This window comes from Pinus tabuliformis, chromosome 4_2 (genome assembly GCF_031772625.1).
Source record: "Pinus tabuliformis cultivar Carrire ecotype Pingquan chromosome 4_2, CPIR1, whole genome shotgun sequence".
NCBI lineage: Eukaryota > Viridiplantae > Streptophyta > Pinopsida > Pinales > Pinaceae > Pinus > Pinus tabuliformis.
In genome coordinates this window covers 821,670,328-821,693,609 of record NC_142304.1, presented here as the reverse complement: position 1 = coordinate 821,693,609, position 23,282 = coordinate 821,670,328, and the positions used below count along the sequence as shown (strand labels likewise).

At 40.1% G+C, this 23,282-nt stretch overlaps 1 protein-coding gene across 2 annotated transcripts in view; it reads right to left on the bottom strand.

The window, feature by feature from the left end:
- The window catches only part of ARP8 (actin-related protein 8), a 417,643-nt gene extending 395,383 nt beyond the window's left edge, over window positions 1-22,260 (bottom strand). Inside the window, exon 1 of one of the 2 annotated variants that reach the window (XM_089424245.1) lies at window positions 21,606-22,260. In XM_089424245.1, the coding sequence (XP_089280371.1) occupies window positions 21,606-21,907 (302 nt within the window). In that variant the 5' untranslated portion in view covers window positions 21,908-22,260. The remainder of the gene's footprint in view (window positions 1-21,605) is intronic. The other variant, XM_089424244.1, reaches the window with a different exon arrangement.
- Between the last annotated feature and the right edge of the window lie 1,022 nt (window positions 22,261-23,282).

Below are 23,282 nucleotides of genomic sequence, written 5' to 3'. Positions count from 1 at the left end.
TGGCCTTTTGGCTGATCTATATACGTCCACATGCTCGGTATCATGATAAATCGGATCCTCATGACCGTGAACGGTGTTAAGGAGCGCATAAGAAAGGGCCTGCAATTTTATTCTCCGGAGCCTACAGAATCGTATTTGTCAAATCCAAACTTTGGAGAGGGTTTACAAGTAACTGTGAGTGTGTTTGAGGGCTTTTCAATTCATATGCGGGACGCTTGAGCGTTGCTCACATTTTGAATTTGTTTGTTGCTGCGCGCCCAGGGGAAAATTGATAGGAGCCCGAGTATTTTGCAAAGCTGAGTTGTATTTTTATGTACATGGAGTAGGATGGCGGAGAATTCAAGTAGCAGACAACAAAACCAGTGAATCTCCATTTGGCGGTTCATTTGCAACTCGTGCCCAACCTTATGATCTCTTCCAAGCAGCAAATACTCTACCTGATGTGACTTCTCAGAAAGGAAGTTCATTTGTTCATGATATATTACAGAGAAGATTGAGGTTGCTTCCAGAAGAAACAGATGGATCCTCGGGTCTACTTAATTCACCGGTTCATATCACAGCTCTGAAATTTGAGAATAAAATTAACCAAGCTCTTCATGGCCTAAAAAACAAAGTTTCAAGAAGCAGAATATAAGTTTGCCCAAGAAAAACTATATTCCTAGAAAGATTTTCTATTGTTCCTCTTTCAGGAGCTAGACATAGCAAACAATGAATTTACAAATGTTTCATCCTCATCCTCTTTGGAAAACTTTGATGGTTTGCTTGTAGGTGTTTCAGATCGAGTTTGAAGACTGAGGAAAGAGAGTTGGGACTAAATGCTAAACTAGTAAACTATGTTCCAGCCAAAGTATCTCCAGAAAGCAGAGGAATCCGGGCATGCTGTTTCAGTTTTTTAGGAAAAACTATTGACATTGAAGCTTGGCAGCTAAACAGGATTACTTGCAAATTGTTGTTCATTTGTTGGAATGAGGAGATAGTCTGCTAGATAAAAAGTGTAAAGCTGGGGTGGCTGAACTTCATGCATGTTTTCATATCTGTTGAAGCAAAATTGAGATTTTACAGAACCAGTGTTCCAGTTTCAACACTTTAGCTTCTAACTAGATGCAGTTTGGATGTTTGATGCGCGGTTTGAACCATATTCAATCTCATTTTGTGCACTCGGACTCCAAAGATTTATGTTGATATAATTTGACTGGATATTGGGTTGTTCTCATAAGATCACCATGGTTGATAGCTAAGAACAGTGCGCTTCATGGTTACAACAGTGTGCTCCATGATTTTCTTATGAAGGTTTGATTTATTTGTGGTATGTGACAAATCTATCTCCTTCAGGTGTGAGGAGTATCTTGAGCAAAAGGTTATGTAAATTTAGAATTGATTCAGAGATAGTGTATATGCTCTTCAAAAATATACATTAAGAGATGGTGATGCAGGATCAAATGGCTTCAGGTAATGGTAATGAACCACTAGATTCTACTGTAAGGCATAAAGGAAGGATAGATGAACCCTAAAGGTAGGGTAGCATGTGAAATGTTTGAAGCAGTACCATCATCATGACAGAGCAAATCAAGCAAAAAACTTCACCAGCTGCCCTTGCACTAACTGTAAATGTGTTAAACACTGTGCAGAAAGGTTGAGACTATTAATCATGCTTATTTACAAGTTGTCCTCATAATCTTGTCCAAAGCATCAATTAGGCATAGTGAATTTTTAAAGGCAGGGAAGAAGACTGTGTTTTCTAAATCACACAGCAGTTTCGTAGCGCGCTACGAAACTGCTGTAGGTGATGATTTTAAAAGCGCAGAGCAGCTAGTGTAATACTGTGAGCAGGAGTTGTGGAAGAGAGACATCTGTCTATCAATACCACCTACAACACATTCAGAAACATGGTAGTATTCCATACCTGGGGTTATTAAAAGACTTAGGAACATGCTGCTACACTTTTGGAAAATGTTGGGAGGCAGAGACCGTTAAAATAGAACATTTCACTTGGTCAATTAATGAAGCCATCTACGTGACTGGAATCCAAGGCCAACTCATTTAGTGTACTTTCCTTCAAGACACCTCAACCCAAGCAGCAAAAGGACATGTGTCAAGAGCCAGGAAAGCATCATGCTACGAGGAGCAAAGATTGTGGATTTTGATTAAATGAAAACTATTTGTAATTTCAGTTTAGCCATTATGTAATTAATAAGTTAGTTATGCACTAGATAGGGATAGTCAATAGCCACCTTCGAGGCTCCCCTCATGCTGGAGGAGGAAGCTGGAGGTGGTTTAGTTTGCTTGCCTATATATGGACCAATGTTAGAGGTAGAAAGGTTTGGACATTTTATACAAAAACAGAGTTGTTTTGGGCCATTGTAAGACTTATGACAGTAATAGTAAAACAGTGTTGATTTATTCTCAAGATTCTCGATGGATTATTGTGTTCAAATGTAATGGTGGTGTTTTATATCTTATGTTCTTTTACAGCCTTGTTATAGTACAATCACTCAGAATTCATATCCTATGCTCTGACTTCCTGTGTATTTAGCAAGCTGTGGTTTTTATGGAATATGTTTGGACATGTAATGCAAAGAGCCTTGACTTCCATGAAATGACTTTGTTTTTCTTGTTCACTTAGTGTATGAGACTCCATAGCCCAATGAGAACCAGTCTGATATGTTTCCAACCAGCTTTTGCTTTCATGAATGAGTAAAGAGTTAGCCATCTATTGTAGTGAAGGATTTTTATCAAGAGTTTGTGAGAGAGCCCTCTCTGATCAAAGAGGCTAATCTTTGATCTAAAGTTAGGTTGAAAGAGTTACATGAAATCTTGCTTGGTTGCAGCCCTCAGTAGTGATTTTGTGATAACATTTTGGTGCGTCTGCCGGGAGCTTAAGATTGAATTTCTGAAGGTAGCAGGAGTTCAAATGATTTTCAAGGCTGCAAAACTACCTTGGCGACTCCACACATCAAAGAATAAATTAGAAGGTGACTCCACTGCTAGAAGATCAGTAGCTTGATGAAGTTTCAAGATGGATTCCACTGCAAGAAAGAATGCCAGGTATGCTCCTATGAATCGGTCTCATATCCCTGGTTTTCCAAATCCTATGCCAAAGGTTGATTGGTTAGATGATCTTCCAATATTCAAAGATGAAAAGAAGGATGATGCTGCTCTCCATTTGGTTAAGTTTCACATACATGTACGCAGTCTTAAGGTTCATTTCCCTGAAGATTGTCTCATGAGGATGTTTATGGCTACTTTTGAAGGAGAAGCATGGTCTTGGTATAAAAGTTTGGAAAATGGTTCATTATCTTCTCTTGCTGATTTCCATGATGTGTTCTGTGAAATGTATAAAGAATGTTATCCTTCTTTGTTGCTGCTCAAAGATTGCTGTAGACATTCTTTGAATCTTATTCAGTACTTGGAGGATTGTTATGGTGATGATGAATTTACAGATGAAGAAATTTTAGAGGCTCTTCATAACAATGTTTTTCAGCACCAAGGAGAAGGTATAACACTCCATGAAGCACAGCATGAAGAGCAGCAAGAGTTTACCTGTGAAAACCATGTTTTATCCTTAGATATTGATGTAGAGATGCAACAGATTTGTCAGGCTTCAGATCATGATGAAGACGAAATTGATTGCATTCAGCAAGAAGAAATATTGGAGGAAATTTTCTATGACCCTCAGACAGAGGAAAAGCTTGCTCAATTTTGTAATTCCTTGCAGCAGCTTACTCCAAATAATAATCATAATAGTGAGGAAAATTCCATTGTTTGTTGGAATGATTCAGAAAAGCAGCTGGATAGCTTGTCAAATAGAAAAGTGGATAGCACATCAGAGGGGCCTTGTGTGGTTGAGAATCAGTGGCCTGAAAATGAAGAGTGTTATCATTATCATTATTTTCAGCAGCTTTCTATGACAGAACACAAGGAGAGAATGCCACTTCTTTTCTCTTTCACGATTGAGAAACTGAACACTGTGGTTGAAGATCAGTTTGCACAGCTGGAAAGTTTCAAGGAAGGACAAGCTGATCATGTGTTCTGGGATCCTATAGCTGATTACATGGAAGAGTTTTACTCTCCAGTGTTTCAGTTTTCCTATGAAGATCAGAGACAATTTCAGTGGCAGCGATCATCACACTATCACATTGGCTCTGAACTCCGGGACAGTCAAAGAAATCAAATATCAGATGAGACAAATGATTGGCTGCATTGGAAGTTTCATATTGATTGAGCTGAAGAAGTTGAAATGGTTAGGGTAGGTAGGTAGAGGTAAATGCAAATAAGCTCAAGGTTAACTGAGCACTTTTCTTTTTCAGTAGATATAGTTTTCTTTCTCCTACAGTCATGCTTATCAAGCAAATTTTAGTTTGCCAAAAATGGATAAGGCACTGGAGCTGCATGTTCTTAGTGTACCTCAAGGGCACACTATCCCAAGTGGAGCCACTGTTATCACTGAAAATGCTGTTGTCAAAAAAATTTTAGCCTAGCTTAAAGACAGGGTGTTTTCGCAGCGCCAGAATTCTTTTAGCAGTTTCGCAGCGCTACCTGTTTAGCTGGTTTCGTAGCGTGCTACGAAATTGGGAATTGGTTCGAGTTTTCAGCGAAGGTCCAAATCCTAGCATGCCTATTGTACAGAGTTTTGCTTCCCTCCAGGAATGTTGATGAGAGCAGTGACAGTGTGTCCAAGGAGGCACCCTATGATGATGCAGCTATTGTGGGATTGGCATCAAGTACATTAAGGGAGTTATCTCTGAATTCTGGCTCATGGGTGATTGTGAAGGATGTCCATACTAATGTGGGAGACTTGCAAGAGTTTTTGTGTTGAATCCTCCAGACAAAAAATCTATTAAAATTCCACAAATCATAGAGAGTATTATGTTCTCAGCTGGCATGCTTGAAGCATATGGGCTTTCTGTCAGCATACTGTTTGTCTGAAGATTATGCTTTAGTCATTGATCCACTGGTGGTGTATCTATCACTTCAACTGGTCTTTGATATTGGGTTACATTTAGCATGCCTGAAAACCCTCTTAGAACGTGCATCCATTTTCTAGAAGCAAAAAGAGCATTACAGCGATGGTGTTGGTTATGGTTGGATTGATAGTTTGAAAGAGCACGCTGCAAATCATGTTACTAATATGATGATGACAAATGCAAAATACATTACCCTGAAAACATACCCACGACAAAGGAGGTTCGACCGGGAGAATTTCAAATTGTTCATATTGATTTTCTTAATACAACTGCAATTTCCAGCATGCAAAACATAAATATTATGTTATTTGAGGGCGCAACATCATGTGTTGTAAAAATGCTTCCTAATTGCTAGTCATTTGAAAAAGGGAAATGCATCTAAAGCCTTGGAACTCTTGAATTCCTTGTTTCTATTTCACTGCAAAATATGGTACTCAAGGTTGAATGTTTTTCCTATGTATTGTGCTCGGTTTTTTCCAATGGATACCTTACAGTTTGTATAGTCACTGCTGCACAGAAAAGGATATATGGGAACTGAAAGATCTAGGACATCAAACAACTCAGAGGATTGTTCAGGTTTCTGATCCATTGCATTCTGTGCAAGAAATAAACCAAAATTTTCCAAATTTGGTTTCGTTTTTGTCTCGGATGAAGCTTAATCAGTCAATCAAAGATGAAATTATTACCAATTAGCGCATGGTGCCTCCAGGAAAATCCCTGATATCAATAAATGGAGATTTAGTAAACATCGAGAGCATTGATCTTTTCTCGTTGATGGGATTGGTTCATGGAGAATTGTCATTGGCGGACCAAGTAGCAAGGTTAAAGGTTCCTCGAAAGGATATGAAGATGCTATTATATACACCTGCGCCATCCGAACAGGGTTCTTTTCATTTAGACTTCCGTTCTATCCACGTACACTATCTGAGCAATCTTAGGATAAAAGCTAATGTAATTTAAAGTGGACGTAATGCACTTTTAAATAAGAACCGAAATTTCAGGTCGTTGGTTTGGCACCGACATGAGTCATAATACAGATGGCGCTGAAGGAGTTAGGTTTGGCCTTTTGGCTGATCTATATACGTCCACATGCTCGGTATCATGATAAATCGGATCCTCATGACCGTGAACGGTGTTAAGGAGCACATAAGAAAGGGCCTGCAATTTTATTCTCCGGAGCCTACAGAATCGTATTTGTCAAATCCAAACTTTGGAGAGGGTTTACAAGTAACTGTGAGTGTGTTTGAGGGCTTTTCAATTCATATGCGGGACGCTTGAGCGTTGCTCACATTTTGAATTTGTTTGTTGCTGCGCGCCCAGGGGACAATTGATAGGAGCCCGAGTATTTTGCAAAGCTGAGTTGTATTTTTATGTACATGGAGTAGGATGGCGGAGAATTCAAGTAGCAGACAACAAAACCAGTGAATCTCCATTTGGCGGTTCATTTGCAACTCGTGCCCAACCTTATGATCTCTTCCAAGCAGCAAATACTCTACCTGATGTGACTTCTCAGAAAGGAAGTTCATTTGTTCATGATATATTACAGAGAAGATTGAGGTTGCTTCCAGAAGAAACAGATGGATCCTCGGGTCTACTTAATTCACCGGTTCATATCACAGCTCTGAAATTTGAGAATAAAATTAACCAAGCTCTTCATGGCCTAAAAAACAAAGTTTCAAGAAGCAGAATATAAGTTTGCCCAAGAAAAACTATATTCCTAGAAAGATTTTCTATTGTTCCTCTTTCAGGAGCTAGACATAGCAAACAATGAATTTACAAATGTTTCATCCTCATCCTCTTTGGAAAACTTTGATGGTTTGCTTGTAGGTGTTTCAGATCGAGTTTGAAGACTGAGGAAAGAGAGCTGGGACTAAATGCTAAACTAGTAAACTATGTTCCAGCCAAAGTATCTCCAGAAAGCAGAGGAATCCGGGCATGCTGTTTCAGTTTTTTAGGAAAAACTATTGACATTGAAGCTTGGCAGCTAAACAGGATTACTTGCAAATTGTTGTTCATTTGTTGGAATGAGGAGATAGTCTGCTAGATAAAAAGTGTAAAGCTGGGGTGGCTGAACTTCATGCATGTTTTCATATCTGTTGAAGCAAAATTGAGATTTTACAGAACCAGTGTTCCAGTTTCAACACTTTAGCTTCTAACTAGATGCAGTTTGGATGTTTGATGCGCGGTTTGAACCATATTCAATCTCATTTTGTGCACTCGGACTCCAAAGATTTATGTTGATATAATTTGACTGGATATTGGGTTGTTCTCATAAGATCACCATGGTTGATAGCTAAGAACAGTGCGCTTCATGGTTACAACAGTGTGCTCCATGATTTTCTTATGAAGGTTTGATTTATTTGTGGTATGTGACAAATCTATCTCCTTCAGGTGTGAGGAGTATCTTGAGCAAAAGGTTATGTAAATTTAGAATTGATTCAGAGATAGTGTATATGCTCTTCAAAAATATACATTAAGAGATGGTGATGCAGGATCAAATGGCTTCAGGTAATGGTAATGAACCACTAGATTCTACTGTAAGGCATAAAGGAAGGATAGATGAACCCTAAAGGTAGGGTAGCATGTGAAATGTTTGAAGCAGTACCATCATCATGACAGAGCAAATCAAGCAAAAAACTTCACCAGCTGCCCTTGCACTAACTGTAAATGTGTTAAACACTGTGCAGAAAGGTTGAGACTATTAATCATGCTTATTTACAAGTTGTCCTCATAATCTTGTCCAAAGCATCAATTAGGCATAGTGAATTTTTAAAGGCAGGGAAGAAGACTGTGTTTTCTAAATCACACAGCAGTTTCGTAGCGCGCTACGAAACTGCTGTAGGTGATGATTTTAAAAGCGCAGAGCAGCTAGTGTAATACTGTGAGCAGGAGTTGTGGAAGAGAGACATCTGTCTATCAATACCACCTACAACACATTCAGAAACATGGTAGTATTCCATACCTGGGGTTATTAAAAGACTTAGGAACATGCTGCTACACTTTTGGAAAATGTTGGGAGGCAGAGACCGTTAAAATAGAACATTTCACTTGGTCAATTAATGAAGCCATCTACGTGACTGGAATCCAAGGCCAACTCATTTAGTGTACTTTCCTTCAAGACACCTCAACCCAAGCAGCAAAAGGACATGTGTCAAGAGCCAGGAAAGCATCATGCTACGAGGAGCAAAGATTGTGGATTTTGATTAAATGAAAACTATTTGTAATTTCAGTTTAGCCATTATGTAATTAATAAGTTAGTTATGCACTAGATAGGGATAGTCAATAGCCACCTTCGAGGCTCCCCTCATGCTGGAGGAGGAAGCTAGAGGTGGTTTAGTTTGCTTGCCTATATATGGACCAATGTTAGAGGTAGAAAGGTTTGGACATTTTATACAAAAACAGAGTTGTTTTGGGCCATTGTAAGACTTATGACAGTAATAGTAAAACAGTGTTGATTTCTTCTCAAAATTCTCGATGGATTATTGTGTTCAAATGTAATGGTGGTGTTTTATATCTTATGTTCTTTTACAGCCTTGTTATAGTACAATCACTCAGAATTCATATCCTATGCTCTGACTTCCTGTGTATTTAGCAAGCTGTGGTTTTTATGGAATATGTTTGGACATGTAATGCAAAGAGCCTTGACTTCCATGAAATGACTTTGTTTTTCTTGTTCACTTAGTGTATGAGACTCCATAGCCCAATGAGAACCAGTCTGATATGTTTCCAACCAGCTTTTGCTTTCATGAATGAGTAAAGAGTTAGCCATCTATTGTAGTGAAGGATTTTTATCAAGAGTTTGTGAGAGAGCCCTCTCTGATCAAAGAGGCTAATCTTTGATCTAAAGTTAGGTTGAAAGAGTTACATGAAATCTTGCTTGGTTGCAGCCCTCAGTAGTGATTTTGTGATAACACATTGAGTGTAGGTGGCAACGTGGATTAGGAGGGACTCTCCTAGGTGGTCTGCAGCCCTTGAAGGGCTTAGTTATTTAACAGCTTGGAAGCATGGTGATTGATGCAGCGTGATTGGATGCAGAATGGTGATGGATGCAACATGGTTGGATGTAGCATGGTGATGGAATCACCTTGGAGAATCAGTTGAAGAATGTTTGCCTTCACCCGAGTTCAAAACTGCAGTCCATGTCATTAGATCTGCAACCTCATTATGTCATCTTCATGGTGAAGATCTCTGCTCTTATTTTGACAAGTCAAAGTGTTGACTTTTGATGTATATGTACTATCTCTCTCTTTGTTGAACTATTGAAGAATATAAGAAGAATTGATCAAGGGTTTCCCCACATTGGGGTTCTTCCTTGGCTGGCGCCACATCTTGTGTCCTCTTGTCTTGGCTTGTTGTCTGTGATTTATGTTTATGTTCTATCTGCACTTTACTATCATGCTGATGTGATTTCTAATCTGAATATTGTCATTGGGCTAATATGGAAAAATTGAAGTAAATTGCGCTAAGCATAGAACATACCCAAAATTAACATGGTATCAGAGCTGAGGTGAAGACAAAGCCCAAGCAAGAGTGAAAGAGCAATCACCAAAGGCAGTTGGACAAGGTCAAAGGCTCAATGGGTTCCTCATCCCTCTTCTCGGCTGAAGTCAAGCTCCGTAAAAAGTCTATCATGGATGGAAGATGTCTCTGAATCTGATATTGGAAGAATAAGAAGTGTTGGATTACGTGAAAGGTAAAATCCCTAAGCCTCCATCAAATGCACCAGCTACTACAAAGAACAAGTACACTAAGGGTGGAAGGAAGGCCAGATGTCTTGCTTGGGCCATTATGTGAGAGAGTGTCTGAATAGAAGGGACACATCACATGATGATGATCACAATCATTCCAAGGGCATCTTCAATGATCGGAGGAATGACAGGTACAATGGAAAAGGAATAAAAGGAATGCAGGTCATCAAGGAAATGGTCGACCCTTCAAGAAAGCAAGGAACTCTAGGTATGAAGAATCAAATGTTGTTTCTAATAAGCAAAAGGAGCATTGACTTATATTGGCCCTCTCCACTACTTCTCCTCTGGACTCTTTGGGAATCCGGCTTATTGATATTAGTGCTTCAAGGCACTTCATCGAATACAAGGAAGCTCTCTCTAATTTGATTGAGAAGGAAAGAATCATGGAGATTATTTTTGGAGACGATGTCACCTATCCCGGAAAGGGTGTAGGGATTACTACCCTTCAATTGAATAAGGGTGGCACGATTCATTTACAAGAAGTTCTTTATGTACCTGATCTCAAGAAGAACCTAGTGTCCATTTCGGTAATGGAAGTCAAAGGTTTCAAGGTGGCAGTCATTGATGGAAAGGTACATGTTTGAAAAAAAGGAATTTTCAAGATACTTTTACTCTTGGGTTCAGGGTTGGCAATTTGTATCAAGTTGCAGGAAGTCCATTGGGGACCATGTTGTGTGACACATCTCTTCTATGGCACCGGAGGTCTGCCCATCTTCATTATGGGGCCCTACTCGATGTGAGACAGATGGTGACAGGGATGCCTGAATTCAAAAGAAGAGCATGAAGGTACATATCCAAGATGTACCAGAGGAAATCTTACAAAGGGGACCATTCCCTTCATGTAATAGCAAGACCACAGATCTGCAACAACCCAAGGGGTTTGAGATTCATGATAGGGAACCTCATGTATGCAGGTTGAAGAAAGCTCTCTCTAGTTTGAAGCAAGCACCCCAGGCTTGGTATGAAAGGATTGATAGCTATCTGATGAAGCTGAGATTCACTAGGAGTGAAGCTGATCCAAACCATTGCTTTAAGGTTGTGGATGATAGACCTCTCATACTGGTATCTTATGAGGACGACCTCTTTCTGGAAGGTGCAGACCCTCTCATTTGCTAAAGAAAGAGGAAGTTGGATTCCAAATTTGGAATAGTGAACTGCAAGCCCATGACTACCTCGATGAAGCCTAACTTTAAGAAGTCATGCGATAGTGATGCGGACCTGATTTGGGAAATGCCTCTTCTATTTTCTAGACAGTCATGAGCATAGTGGCCATGCTTATGGCAGTTGTAGCATTGAACTTTTGATAAGTCCCTGCTCCACTTATAGGAGTTAGTGGATCTGGGAGCAAGCTTTCTTGAAAAGTGATGAACTCTTCTTCCTTTCTGCTTCTTGTCTTGAACAGCAAAGGTAGTAGGTTCTCCCTCTTTGTGCTTGGGAATTCTTCCTCTGGAAATCATTATAGCTTCTTGACTACACTTTCCCAGGAGCTCATCAAATGTGAGAAACTTATCATTGTTGTTGAAGGTACTAATAAAAGTTTTCCAAGTTGGAGAAAGACTTCCAAGCATAATCAACACCAACTCTTTATTAGATACAATTTCACCAATTGTTGACAATTGATCCTTAATTTTTTATATCCTAATGAAATATGATTGAATGTTCTCTCCTATGTTCAATTTAATGTCCTTGAGTTGATTCTTCAAAGGAAGGATTTGACTCAAGTTGTTTACTTGATACATTCCAATCAGCTTGTCATACATTTCCTTAGATTTCTTCAAGTTGGAAACATAGATGATGAGATAGTCTCCAAGAGAATCAAGGATATTCTCTTAGCCTTGACCTTTCATTTCTTGTATCTAGCCTTGATAGCAACATTCGAATTTTTTGGTGGATCTGCTACCTCACCTTCAACATATTCTAGTACATCATGCTCCTCAAGAGTAATATCCAACTTTCCCTTCCATGGACCAAAATTTGATGTAAAAATTTCTGTTTTCCCACCCCGGTTTTCAGTTTCTCCTTATTTCTCCCATGTAGTTAAATGCCCATTCCCATAACCATACATTTAACAGACTGAAAAAATAAATATTGCTGAAAACACAAATTCTGGAAATTTTTCAGAATGCTGGAAATTGCAGAATTAAAAATCAGCAATTAAAAACAGCCATTAAAACACATTAAAACACTGATATTTTTGGTCAACTTGACCCTGGAAAAACCCCCTACAACTCTTGGGGAAAACCAGTTTGAGAGCTCTTCTTTATTTCTGAAATTTGTCTTTTTACAGTGAGAATTATTCAGCAAAAATCAGCAAGCAAATTTACAACTTATCTCCTTTCCCGTGCCTCACAGCAATCTGGAAATTACAGCAAACAGGACAGCAATAAATGTTGTACGACCTCCGTTTTGTGTGCAGAAAAATCAGCAAACTGCTCCTCGATTTTTGTGCAAAAATCTGCCTTTCACTATGTGCTGAATTAGCTGTACAAATCTGCTCAACTGCTGCCTTGGAATGTGTGCCAAGCTGCTGTCTCCTTCTCCTTCCTGCTCAGAAATCTCTCTTGCTCTCTTGCTCTCCTTCTCCCAATCTGCTCATCAAAGAATGAATGACCTTTTCCTCCTTTTCCTCCTTTAATATAACTCCAAGTGACTTTTGGGTGATCCAAGTGACTTTTGGGTGATCTCTAAATCCAATGGCTGAAATAGATTTAGATCAATGGTTGAGATTAAATGCTCATTTAAATCTCACTTTCTATTTTTTAATTCACCCCACTTTAATAAAGACCCACTTAGTCATTTATTTCCAAAGTCACTTTTCCTTTCTAATTTTTCATTGACTTTATAAAAGTCACTTTAAAATTAGACTTAATAACTTTATCACTTAAAGTCACTTTTAAATTAGATTTAACTTTATAAAATTATAAAGTCACTTTAGGAGAAAAATTAAATTCTTTTGGACACTTTTCCCTAGGCCAAAGATCAAAGCCTAAGGGAACCACCTGTCCTCCGGTACCAAATTTCAACACTCCCTCTTACCGAGGAAGGTGTTCCTCACCACACCCATCTTGTCTCTGAAGTAGACATGCTTGCCCCGTGGTAAGGCTTTGGTAAGGATATCTGCAACCTGCTCATCAGTGGAAATATACTCAAGCTTCACAGCTCCCTTCTGAACATAGTCTCTGATGAAATGATATCTGATCCCGATATGCTTTGACCTGTCATGAAATACTGGATTCTCCGTGAGTTTAATGCAACTCTGATTATCACAGTAAATCACTGAAGGTCTCAACGGCTGACCAAATAAGCCAAACAACATCTTGCGAAGCCAGATAGCCTCACAACTAGCTAGACTGGCTGCCATATACTCTGCTTCCGCTGAACTCAGTGCTACTGACTGCTGCTTCCGGCTGAACCATGACACTACTGCTGAACCCAACCCAAAACAACACCCTGAAGTGCTCTTCCTATCAGAAGTACAACCTGCCCAATCAGAATCAGTGTATCCTGCCAATCTCACTCCATCTCCCTGCCTGTAGTCCAGACCATAATCCACTGTCCCCTGCAAGTACCGCAAAATGTGTTTTGCAGCCACCCAGTGAACCTTCCTAGGCTCACACATAAACTGACTCATCGTGTTGACTGCAAAACAGATATCTGGTCTAGTGTTGACCAAATACATCAAGGAACCAATCAGCTGCCTGTACAATGTGGGATCCACCAACTCGGAATCCAAAGCATGAAGCTTCTTCCAGTTGGTGATCATCGGTGTCGACATGGGTCTACAATCCTCCATGTGGAATCTGCTAAGGATGTCCACAATATACTTCCCCTGCCCCAGGAAGAAATGCCCCTCCTCCTGCCACACCTCCAAACCCAAAAAGTAATGCATCAAGCCGATGTCCTTCATCTCAAACTCCGCCGCAAGATCTCTCTTGCAGTGCTCTATGAGTCTCTCTGCACCTGTAATGATCAAGTCATCCACATACAGCACCAGAATGAGAGGCTCCTCACCAATCACAATAAAGTAAAGGTTCGGATCTGCCTCATTCTTTGTGAAACCCATCCCCTGCAAGTATGCATCTATCCTGGAGTACCAAGCTCTGGGAGCTTGCTTCAGGCCATAAAGGGCCTTCTTCAATCTGCACACATGGGACTCCTTCCCATGCACCTCAAAGCCCTGTGGCTGCTCAATGTACACCTCCTCCTGTATGAAGCCATTGAGAAATGCGGTCTTCACATCCATCTGGTGGATCTTCCAACCCATCTCTGCTGCTATCGATATAATGGAGCGGATCGAAGTATATCGAGCCACGGGAGCGAAGGTCTCCTCATAATCAACTCCCTCTACCTGGGAGAACCCTCTAGCCACAAACCTCGCTTTGAATTTCTCAATGCTGCCATCTGCAGCATGCTTTACCTTATAAAGCCATCTGGAAGTAACCACGGATTTGCCCTCAGGCCTCGTCACCACCTCCCAAACATCATTCTTCATGATAGAAGAATACTCCTCCTGCATGGCCTCTCTCCAGACCTGCTGGCTAGCTGCCTCCTCATAGCTAGAAGGCTCAGAGTCAAGGATGCTGGTAACCATCGCCATATAACTACAAAACCTCTCAGGTGGTCTACTCTCTCTGACCGGCCTCTTCGGCTCAGCAACAGATGTGGCATCTCTCAAGGTGTCCTGAAGCCACTTGGGCTTCCTCTTCCCTGAGCGCACTTCTTCCACCGGAGAATGAAACTCCTCCTCCTCATCATCATCAGTAGCCTGAACTCCTGACTGTCTGTCTGCTGTCCTCCTGCCTGCACCTGAACCTGTAGAAGCTGAGGTACCGTGTGAACTGTCCATCAGTGGACTCCCTAGTGAACTGCTCTGCATGCTGCCCGGAGCACCACCCCTCTGGCTCGATGAGCCACTGCTCACTGATGGACCTGACATCCTCATAGATGTACCTCCGGATCCTCCTGATCCCTGCCCACTGGATCCTTGCGACTGACTCAACTGCTGCTGAGGGTCTGGCTGATCCAGATACTCTAACTCCCGTGACCTCCTAAAGGCCCTGTCCTCCTCGAACTTCACATCCCGTCTGACAACAACTCTCCTCTGTGCAGGAATGTAAATCCGAAAGGCCTTTGAGGTCTCACTGTAGCCCACAAAGATACACTTCTCTGCGGTGGGCTCTAGTTTGGTCCTCTTCTCTTTGGGTATATAGGAGTATGTAATGCATCCAAAGATGTGAAGATGACCAATATCAGGCTTCTTCCCAGAGAAAGCCTCCTCCGGAGTCATGTGCCCCAAAGCACGATGCGGACTCCTGTTCTGCAAGTAAACAGCTGTGTTGCAGGCCTCTGCCCACAAGAACAATGGCAACCCCTGATCATGTATCATGGCTTTGGCAGCCTCTATGATGGATCTGTTCTTCCTCTCCGCAACCCCGTTCTGCTGGGGGTTGTAAGGAACAGTGAACTCCCTCCTAATGCCTGCCTCCGCACAATAGTCAACAAACTCTCCAAGGGTGTACTCTCCTCCATTGTCCGACCTCAAGGACTTGATCTTTCGACCTGTCTGAGTCTCCACAAGAGCTCTGAACTCCTGAAACTGCTTGAAGACCTCACTCTTGGTCTTCAAAAAATAAATCCAGGTCCTCCTGGAGTGATCATCAATGAATAAAACATAGTACTCATATCCACTCAAGGAAACATGAGACATCCGACCGCTCACATCGGAATGAATCAAATCAAGTATCCCCGTCGCTCTGCTGTCACTGCTGGGAAAAGGGGATTTGGCAAACTTGCCCATCGCACAACCTCTGCAAGTATCAAAGTGATCAGTACTGAAATCTGGCACACCTGTAGTGATCTCCCGCAATGTCCTCAAGGCTCCATGATACATATGTCCCATCCTGCGGTGCCAAATCTCACACAGCTCAGAATTGCTAGCTCTGCTGTCGGTACTACTGCTCAATGCCAAAAGGGGCTGAAATGCAAACTTGTACACCTTTGCATGGCGTACACCTATCACTCTAGCTGAATCAGCTGGAGCGCCCCTGGGATACATCAACACTTGTCCTCCCCTGAACAGTACCTCATATCCTCTGTCCTCCAAAGCTGAGACGGATATGAGGTTCTTCCTCATCCCTGGCACATAAAGAACCTCTGACACTTTCAAGGGAGGTTTGGACTCCCTCTGAAATGTCACTGTCCCCACCCCGACTGCTCTAACAACTCTGTCATCACCGAGTACTACCTCAATATCAATACCACTCTCTGAAAGCTCTGAGAAGTACTCACGGACTCCTGTCATGTGACGTGAAGCCCCACTGTCCACATACCAGATACCTGTAGATGCTCCGCTAATCGAGGGAAAAGCATGCTCCCTCTGAACCTGTTTGGCAGGTGATCCTGCACTAGAGGACTCACATGTAGTGAACGCAAACTCTCGGTCAAAACGACCAGCAAAGTCCTCAATCTCTGCTGAAGCTGCCACGTCCTGGTTCTTCCCCTTCTTCTTCTTCTTCTCCGGACACACAACTGCATAGTGTCCCATCTTTTGACAATTCCAACACTTCACCTTGGAATAGTCCTTCTGTGTGTTCCCCTGTTTACCTTTACCTTTGCCTTTGCCTCCACCACCGCTTGTGGAAGCCTGCTTCTTCCCTTTGCCTTTCTTGCCTCCTGCCACCAGTGCTACGTCCTCATCCTGCTCAACTGGCTTGGCTGCCCCAAGTTGCCCTTTCCTGATCTCTGTCTGAATACAATCATCCCAAAACCTCTCCCATGTGGGAAGGGTCTCACGTGCACAAACCCCATCAGCAAAGTTCAACCATGAACGGGGGAGGCCATTCACTGCAATCCGCACCAACTCAGTGGGTGGAATGGCCTCTCCAATCGCTGCCAACTCATCTCTCACATTAGTAATCTTTGTGAGATATCCAGCTGCACTATCATTACCCATCTTAATGTTCTTTAGCTTCTCCTTCAGGACCATCTTCCGGTTCTCATTGGTACTCTGGTAGAGATTGGACAATGCTGTCCACATCTCATGGGCATTGCTCTTTCCTCTCACATGAGGAATGCAATGGTCTTTGATTCCGTCTAGAATCAGCCTCTTACCCTTATTGTTCTTCTTTTTATACTCAGCCAACTGAGTAACATCAGTGGGCACAACAACAGGGTTCTGTGCGGTATGCACCATGATATCCCAGACTTCTGCCTCCTCAAAGATACTCTGCATTCTCTCCTTCCAAACGCTGTAATTTGTATGCCCATCCAACTTATCCTCCACCCTCAATCCCAATGACATCCTGCTGTCCTAAAACTGAAAAATAGCACTGTTGTAGTAAAGATAAAACTGCTGTTTATGAAAAAATCAGCTTGCTGGAATTTTCTGAGTGAAAAATCAGCAACTGCAATTTTTCCTTTTGCTGTCCCAAACTGCCCTTCAGCACTCAAGCTCTGATACCATGTAAAAATTTCTGTTTTCCCACCCCGGTTTTCAGTTTCTCCTTATTTCTCCCATGTAGTTAAATGTCCATTCCCATAACCATACATTTAACAGACTGAAAAAATAAATATTGCTGAAAACACAAATTCTGGAAATTTTTCAGAATGCTGGAAATTGCAGAATTAAAAATCAGCAATTAAAAACAGCCATTAAAACACATTAAAACACTGATATTTTTGGTCAACTTGACCCTGGAAAAACCCCCTACAACTCTTGGGGAAAACCAGTTTGAGAGCTCTTCTTTATTTCTGAAATTTGTCTTTTTACAGTGAGAATTATTCAGCAAAAATCAGCAAGCAAATTTACAACTTATCTCCTTTCCCGTGCCTCACAGCAATCTGGAAATTACAGCAAACAGGACAGCAATAAATGCTGTACGACCTCCGTTTTGTGTGCAGAAAAATCAGCAAACTGCTCCTCGATTTTTGTGCAAAAATCTGCCTTTCACTATGTGCTGAATTAGCTGTACAAATCTGCTCAACTGCTGCCTTGGAATGTGTGCCAAGCTGCTGTCTCCTTCTCCTTCCTGCTCAGAAATCTCTCTTGCTCTCTTGCTCTCCTTCTCCCAATCTGCTCATCAAAGAATGAATGACCTTTTCCTCCTTTTCCTCCTTTAATATAACTCCAAGTGACTTTTGGGTGATCCAAGTGACTTTTGGGTGATCTCTAAATCCAATGGCTGAAATAGATTTAGATCAATGGTTGAGATTAAATGCTCATTTAAATCTCACTTTCTATTTTTTAATTCACCCCACTTTAATAAAGACCCACTTAGTCATTTATTTCCAAAGTCACTTTTCCTTTCTAATTTTTCATTGACTTTATAAAAGTCACTTTAAAATTAGACTTAATAACTTTATCACTTAAAGTCACTTTTAAATTAGATTTAACTTTATAAAATTATAAAGTCACTTTAGGAGAAAAATTAAATTCTTTTGGACACTTTTCCCTAGGCCAAAGATCAAAGCCTAAGGGAACCACCTGTCCTCCGGTACCAAATTTCAACATTTGAAGCATCATTCATCGTCTCTTCATTCTTGAAGTATGAAAAAGACATCTTGATCAAGTCAAACAAATTTCAACAGCAAATAAGATCTCCTTATTTCAGGAAAAAATAGGACAACAAATAATATCTCCTTATTTTAGTAGTAAATAGGATCTTCAAAGGGGCAGCAAGTAAGATTTCAGCAACAAGAAAGGAGCAACAAATAAGATTTCAACTACAAGGAAGGAGTAGTAAGTAAGATTTCGGCAGTAAGGAAGGAGTAGCAAGTAAGGACTCATTATTTCAGCAACAAATAAGCAGTGTCAACTCTTTATCTTCTTGGGCTTGTCTTCACCAAAGCTCTGATGCCATGTTAAAATATGATGTTCTATGTTGTAACAATCACTTATTACAAATAAAAATTATGATGCAATATTAGTTAAGTAATTGTAGATAGAACATAAACCAAATGCACAAAGGAAGACAACCAAGAACAGAATGAGACACAGAGAATTTAGGTCCAATGTCAAGGGAAAAACTCACAAGGGGAAAATCCAACCAGATTCTTCTTCTATTAGATATCAATTGTTCAGCAGAGATACAAAGTACAATGAGAGATCAAGAGGATGAGTAAGTTCACCCTAATCTGAACAAGTTGTAGCATGAAGATTTGATAGCAATAGTTAATGCAAACACTAAATCAACCTTCAAGATCTACCCTTACTCTCCAAGTCTCTCTTCCTCACAATCTTCTTCAAGTCTCTCTAACTCTCTCTCTCTCTCAATTTTGAATCCTTCTTTCACAATGCATAAGTAGTAAGGGGAGAAGATATGAGGCACATAGATATAGGAGGAGCAACGAATTCATGTCATAAAAGAGGAGCATGCCTTAGAGTAACTTGTATGCCAAATAGGGAAGAGTAACTTAAGCCATTATGGAGAGACGCAATGCATGCCTTCAATAGAGGAATCTCGCATGCCTTGAGGAGTGTAACTCATGCCCTTTTAGGAAGTGTAACTTATGTCATTAAGGAGAGAGGGTGACGAATGCCATTTAAGGAGAGGTACGCATGCCTTTGCAACTTATGCATTTAAGAGAGAGTGTAACATATGCTTTAAAGAGTGCACAAGATAAATCTTTTATGGCATGCCTTCAATGAGTGTATAAGAGGAATATGCCAAGTATTTAATGACAGAGTAAGAGAGAGAGTAGCGTAGAGTCATGTGAAACATTAAGGAGATAGGGGTGTGAAGTATGGAGGTAAGGTATGACTTGAATTTCTTTTTTATAATAATATCATAGTATCGTAAGGATAATGATAATAGTAATGATAATATTGATAATTAAGTCAAAATTGAACTATTAGGATTGGTTAATGATAAGTTGAGTGATTTTCCATCAACTATACTTGATTACCAATTGATACAAGGTGATATATTGTTTTTGGAAAGTCATACTTGAGATGTTAGACGTGACTTTTTATATTTAGAAAGTCACTCCAGAATTGTCAAAAATGAAATTTTATTTAAGACAATTCATATTTGAGCTGTCAATTTTCAACACAATTTTCGTCTGCACCAAGACAACTTTCCAAAGGGGCTAGTTCGAAGGGTGCCTTGACTCAGAAGGCCAGATCTAAAGTTTTCAATGCGGAAAAATTGACAAGGAACAATGACAATAAAAGTTGTATTGGGGTTTATATATATATATATATATATATATATATATATATTATTTTTTCTTATTTTTTTAATCGCAGTCTATTAAAGGGGAATAGCACAAAAAAAGAGAAACCCAGTGAGTGAGAAATTGTTGACAGCTTAAAAATTTGTCTCCTCTGCATCATCAAGCTCCTTAGATAAGCACAAATGGAGGGTCATAACTTAGAGCTTGGAGAATATGTGGCCAACCATGATCATCCTGTACCTATTCAGATAATCACGGGAACCTAATTTGTGAATTATATATATATATATTTTATTTTATTTTTCTTATTTTTTTAATCATGGTCTATTAAAGGGGAACAACAAAGAAAATGAGAAACCTGGCAAGTGAGAAATTGTTGACAACTTAAAAATTCATCTCCTCTACGTCATCAAGCTCCTTAGATAAGCACAAATGGAGGGCCATAACTTAGAGCTTGGAGAATATGTGGCCAACCATGATCATCTTGTACTTGTTCAGATCAACGTTGGAACCTAATTTGTGAATTAGATGAATAGTGTGATGAGACCATGCCCATGGAAACAGAAGATTAAATAAATCAGCAATGTGGTCATCAAGAGAGTGTATAATGTATTTCAAGAACTCGACCTGAAAGGCCTCCTTGTCTATTGCTCTATGAATATTTATCACTCTAACTACATCCCAAATATCATTGTATAGTGGGGGGTGAACAAAAGTGACCCAAATCAAAGGTTACCCATGAAACATCATATAGGGTAATTGTGTGAGAGAATGTGAACTAGGGGTTAAGGTCAAGAGGGAAAGGGAACTGGCAAAGATAGAAAAAAAGGATTTGGGGTGATGGCGATGTGATGTGCACTTTCAAGTCTCCTCTACAAGATGAGGCGATATTTTTTGTGGTGAAGGCAGCAACAATAGGATTTTCAGAGAGGGGGCTAGAAGGAGGGATCATGTGTGACAATGAAACGGAGTTGGATGTGGTGGGCCTTGCACTCTTCATCATACCAACGGCTAATTAGACAAGGTCCGATTTTTGGGAAGGGCAAGGTAGCCAAATAAATAAAGGTTCAAGTTAAGGGCAACATTCCAAATAGTAATCTGAGAGTCTTGAAAGAATTTTGTGGCTCTTCTTTGAATTTGTATAAGTAAACTATTATGATGCCCCAACATTCGACGACAAAAAAATTGGGCTCGCTAGTGTTGACGGCTCTCAAGCTGTCAAAACTCCAATTATTTAGTATATTTGGCTACCCTTAGCTTACTTAGCCAAATTCAGAAATTAGTTTTCTTTTTTCCTTTTGTTATGGCATTACATACTTCCTGGAAATCACCCTGTGCTTCGTGAAAAACACTTATTCATACCTCTTGGGAAATTGAACCTTGTTGGATGGCCGCACATACCACTGCCTTTACAACCGAACCACAACCCCGTTGGGAAGGGGCATTGTTCTAGTTTGTTTAGAAACTAATGATCACATTTATTCATCTCTCTCGGGCAATTGAACCTTGTTGGATGGCCGGACATACCACTGTCTTCGCCACAGAATCATAAGCCCATTGGGAAGGGGTGTTGTTCCAGAGTGGGCCATATAGTGAAAACATGGGTGCCTAATAAGCACAGTTCCAATTGAAGCTGCCTTTGCCCGGCTCAAAATTAAAATTCAACACTTCTAACGCAATTGAGAAATAATGAAAAAGAAATATGCAAAAACTTTCTCACCTGACAGGAAACCCAGACCGCAAGTATGTCTCAGCGAAAAGCACAGCCTCCCACGTATTCCCGGCCTCCTCCCGAAGAAAGGAGTGCCACAACTTCTCGTCCGCCACCACCGACCACCATGCCCTACAAACCAAAGCGGCCCTCGCGGAATCCCTGGGGCCGAGGCGCTTCAATATCAACCTGAACACATCTTGGGGCAATTTCTCTGCAGGGTCGACGCTGTCACTCTCCAAATCAGCGTTACTTTGAGAGTATGGGCATATCGTCACTGACTTCCAAACTCTGCGCAACAGCTTCGCCATTAAAATTTTCACCAAAAACAAAGATTTTATTGAACCGCCTGTGTAACATGTTCCACTGAAATTTGTAAATTGAGCACATTCTAGATAGACTTAGGAGGGTTTAATGAAAAATTAAACCCTCCCCACCCAAGTTCAAATCTCATTCCGATATGATGCTTTCCTGCTTCATTGGGAGCAAGTTGATTGTGGCAAACAGCAGGAAGAGTGATATCTACAATTAAATTACAGTGAAATCCACATTTGTGGGAAAATTCCCGCTGGTTTTAACCGTTCTTGGGATGAAAAGAGTGGCCTGGAGTGTGGATGCTTCAGTTATTGCCACGTGGTTGGTAAGCGTTGGAGAAGGCATAGCCAATATACACTGACAAGGCGTGTATCACATTTTTAAAATTGATCATGATGATGTCTGGGCGTGTATCAAGATAAGTTGGCTATTTGAAAATAACGACGTAAAGCTGTCGTATTTGAAAATAACGACGTAAAGCTGTTGTGGTGAATGCCGTAGTCCTCGGAGGAATTGCTCAGAAAGTTAAGGAAATTTTCGTTATATTGAGAGAAAATTTAACAAGCATTTTTTTAAATTCAAGTTATAGTTGTTAAACTTCAAAATTTTAGGTATTTTAGATATTTTTGATGGTGCTGAATCCATTTCCATCATCAAAAACACGATTCAAATACCATATCTACAAAAAATTTGAATTTTTTAAACCTAGATTTCAGCGATTTTTAACCATCGGGAATTAAGAGATTTTAATCACAACTTATGAATTTAATAGACTTTGGACTTTTACCCTATCATAATTTTAAATTTTTCCAAGTCCATTTTTTTATGTTATGAATCTTGATGTTTATAAGTTTCGCTTCCTCAAACATTTTGTTCAAACAATCCACTTTCATAATATTATTAAAGTAATTAGAAATATCTTCATAAACCAACCACCTTCATATTGTTATTAAACGAATATTTTCACAAACCACCTCTAACGCTTTGTTCAAACAATCCACTTTCATAATGTTTTTACACTGATTAGGAATATCTTCACAAACCACCTTCATATTGTTAGTAAACGAATATGTTCACAAACCACTTCCATACTTATTAAACGAGACAATCCATGATGCAGTGTCATTTTCTTTTTTTAACCAAAGATATTAATTATTTCTTCTCATTCTTTTTTGGAATTATCCATCTACCTATTTCACATTTGAATAATAAGACCCGGTCCTCAACTATGCTATTAAAAATCTAGCCTTTCCAACAATTATATCTTTACATTAAAAAGTAGTACATAAAGAAATTATATCTTTACACATAAAATTCATGAATTATTTTCTGTCAATGAAAGCAGCCGTGAAATTGTTTGGAAGGCAATGG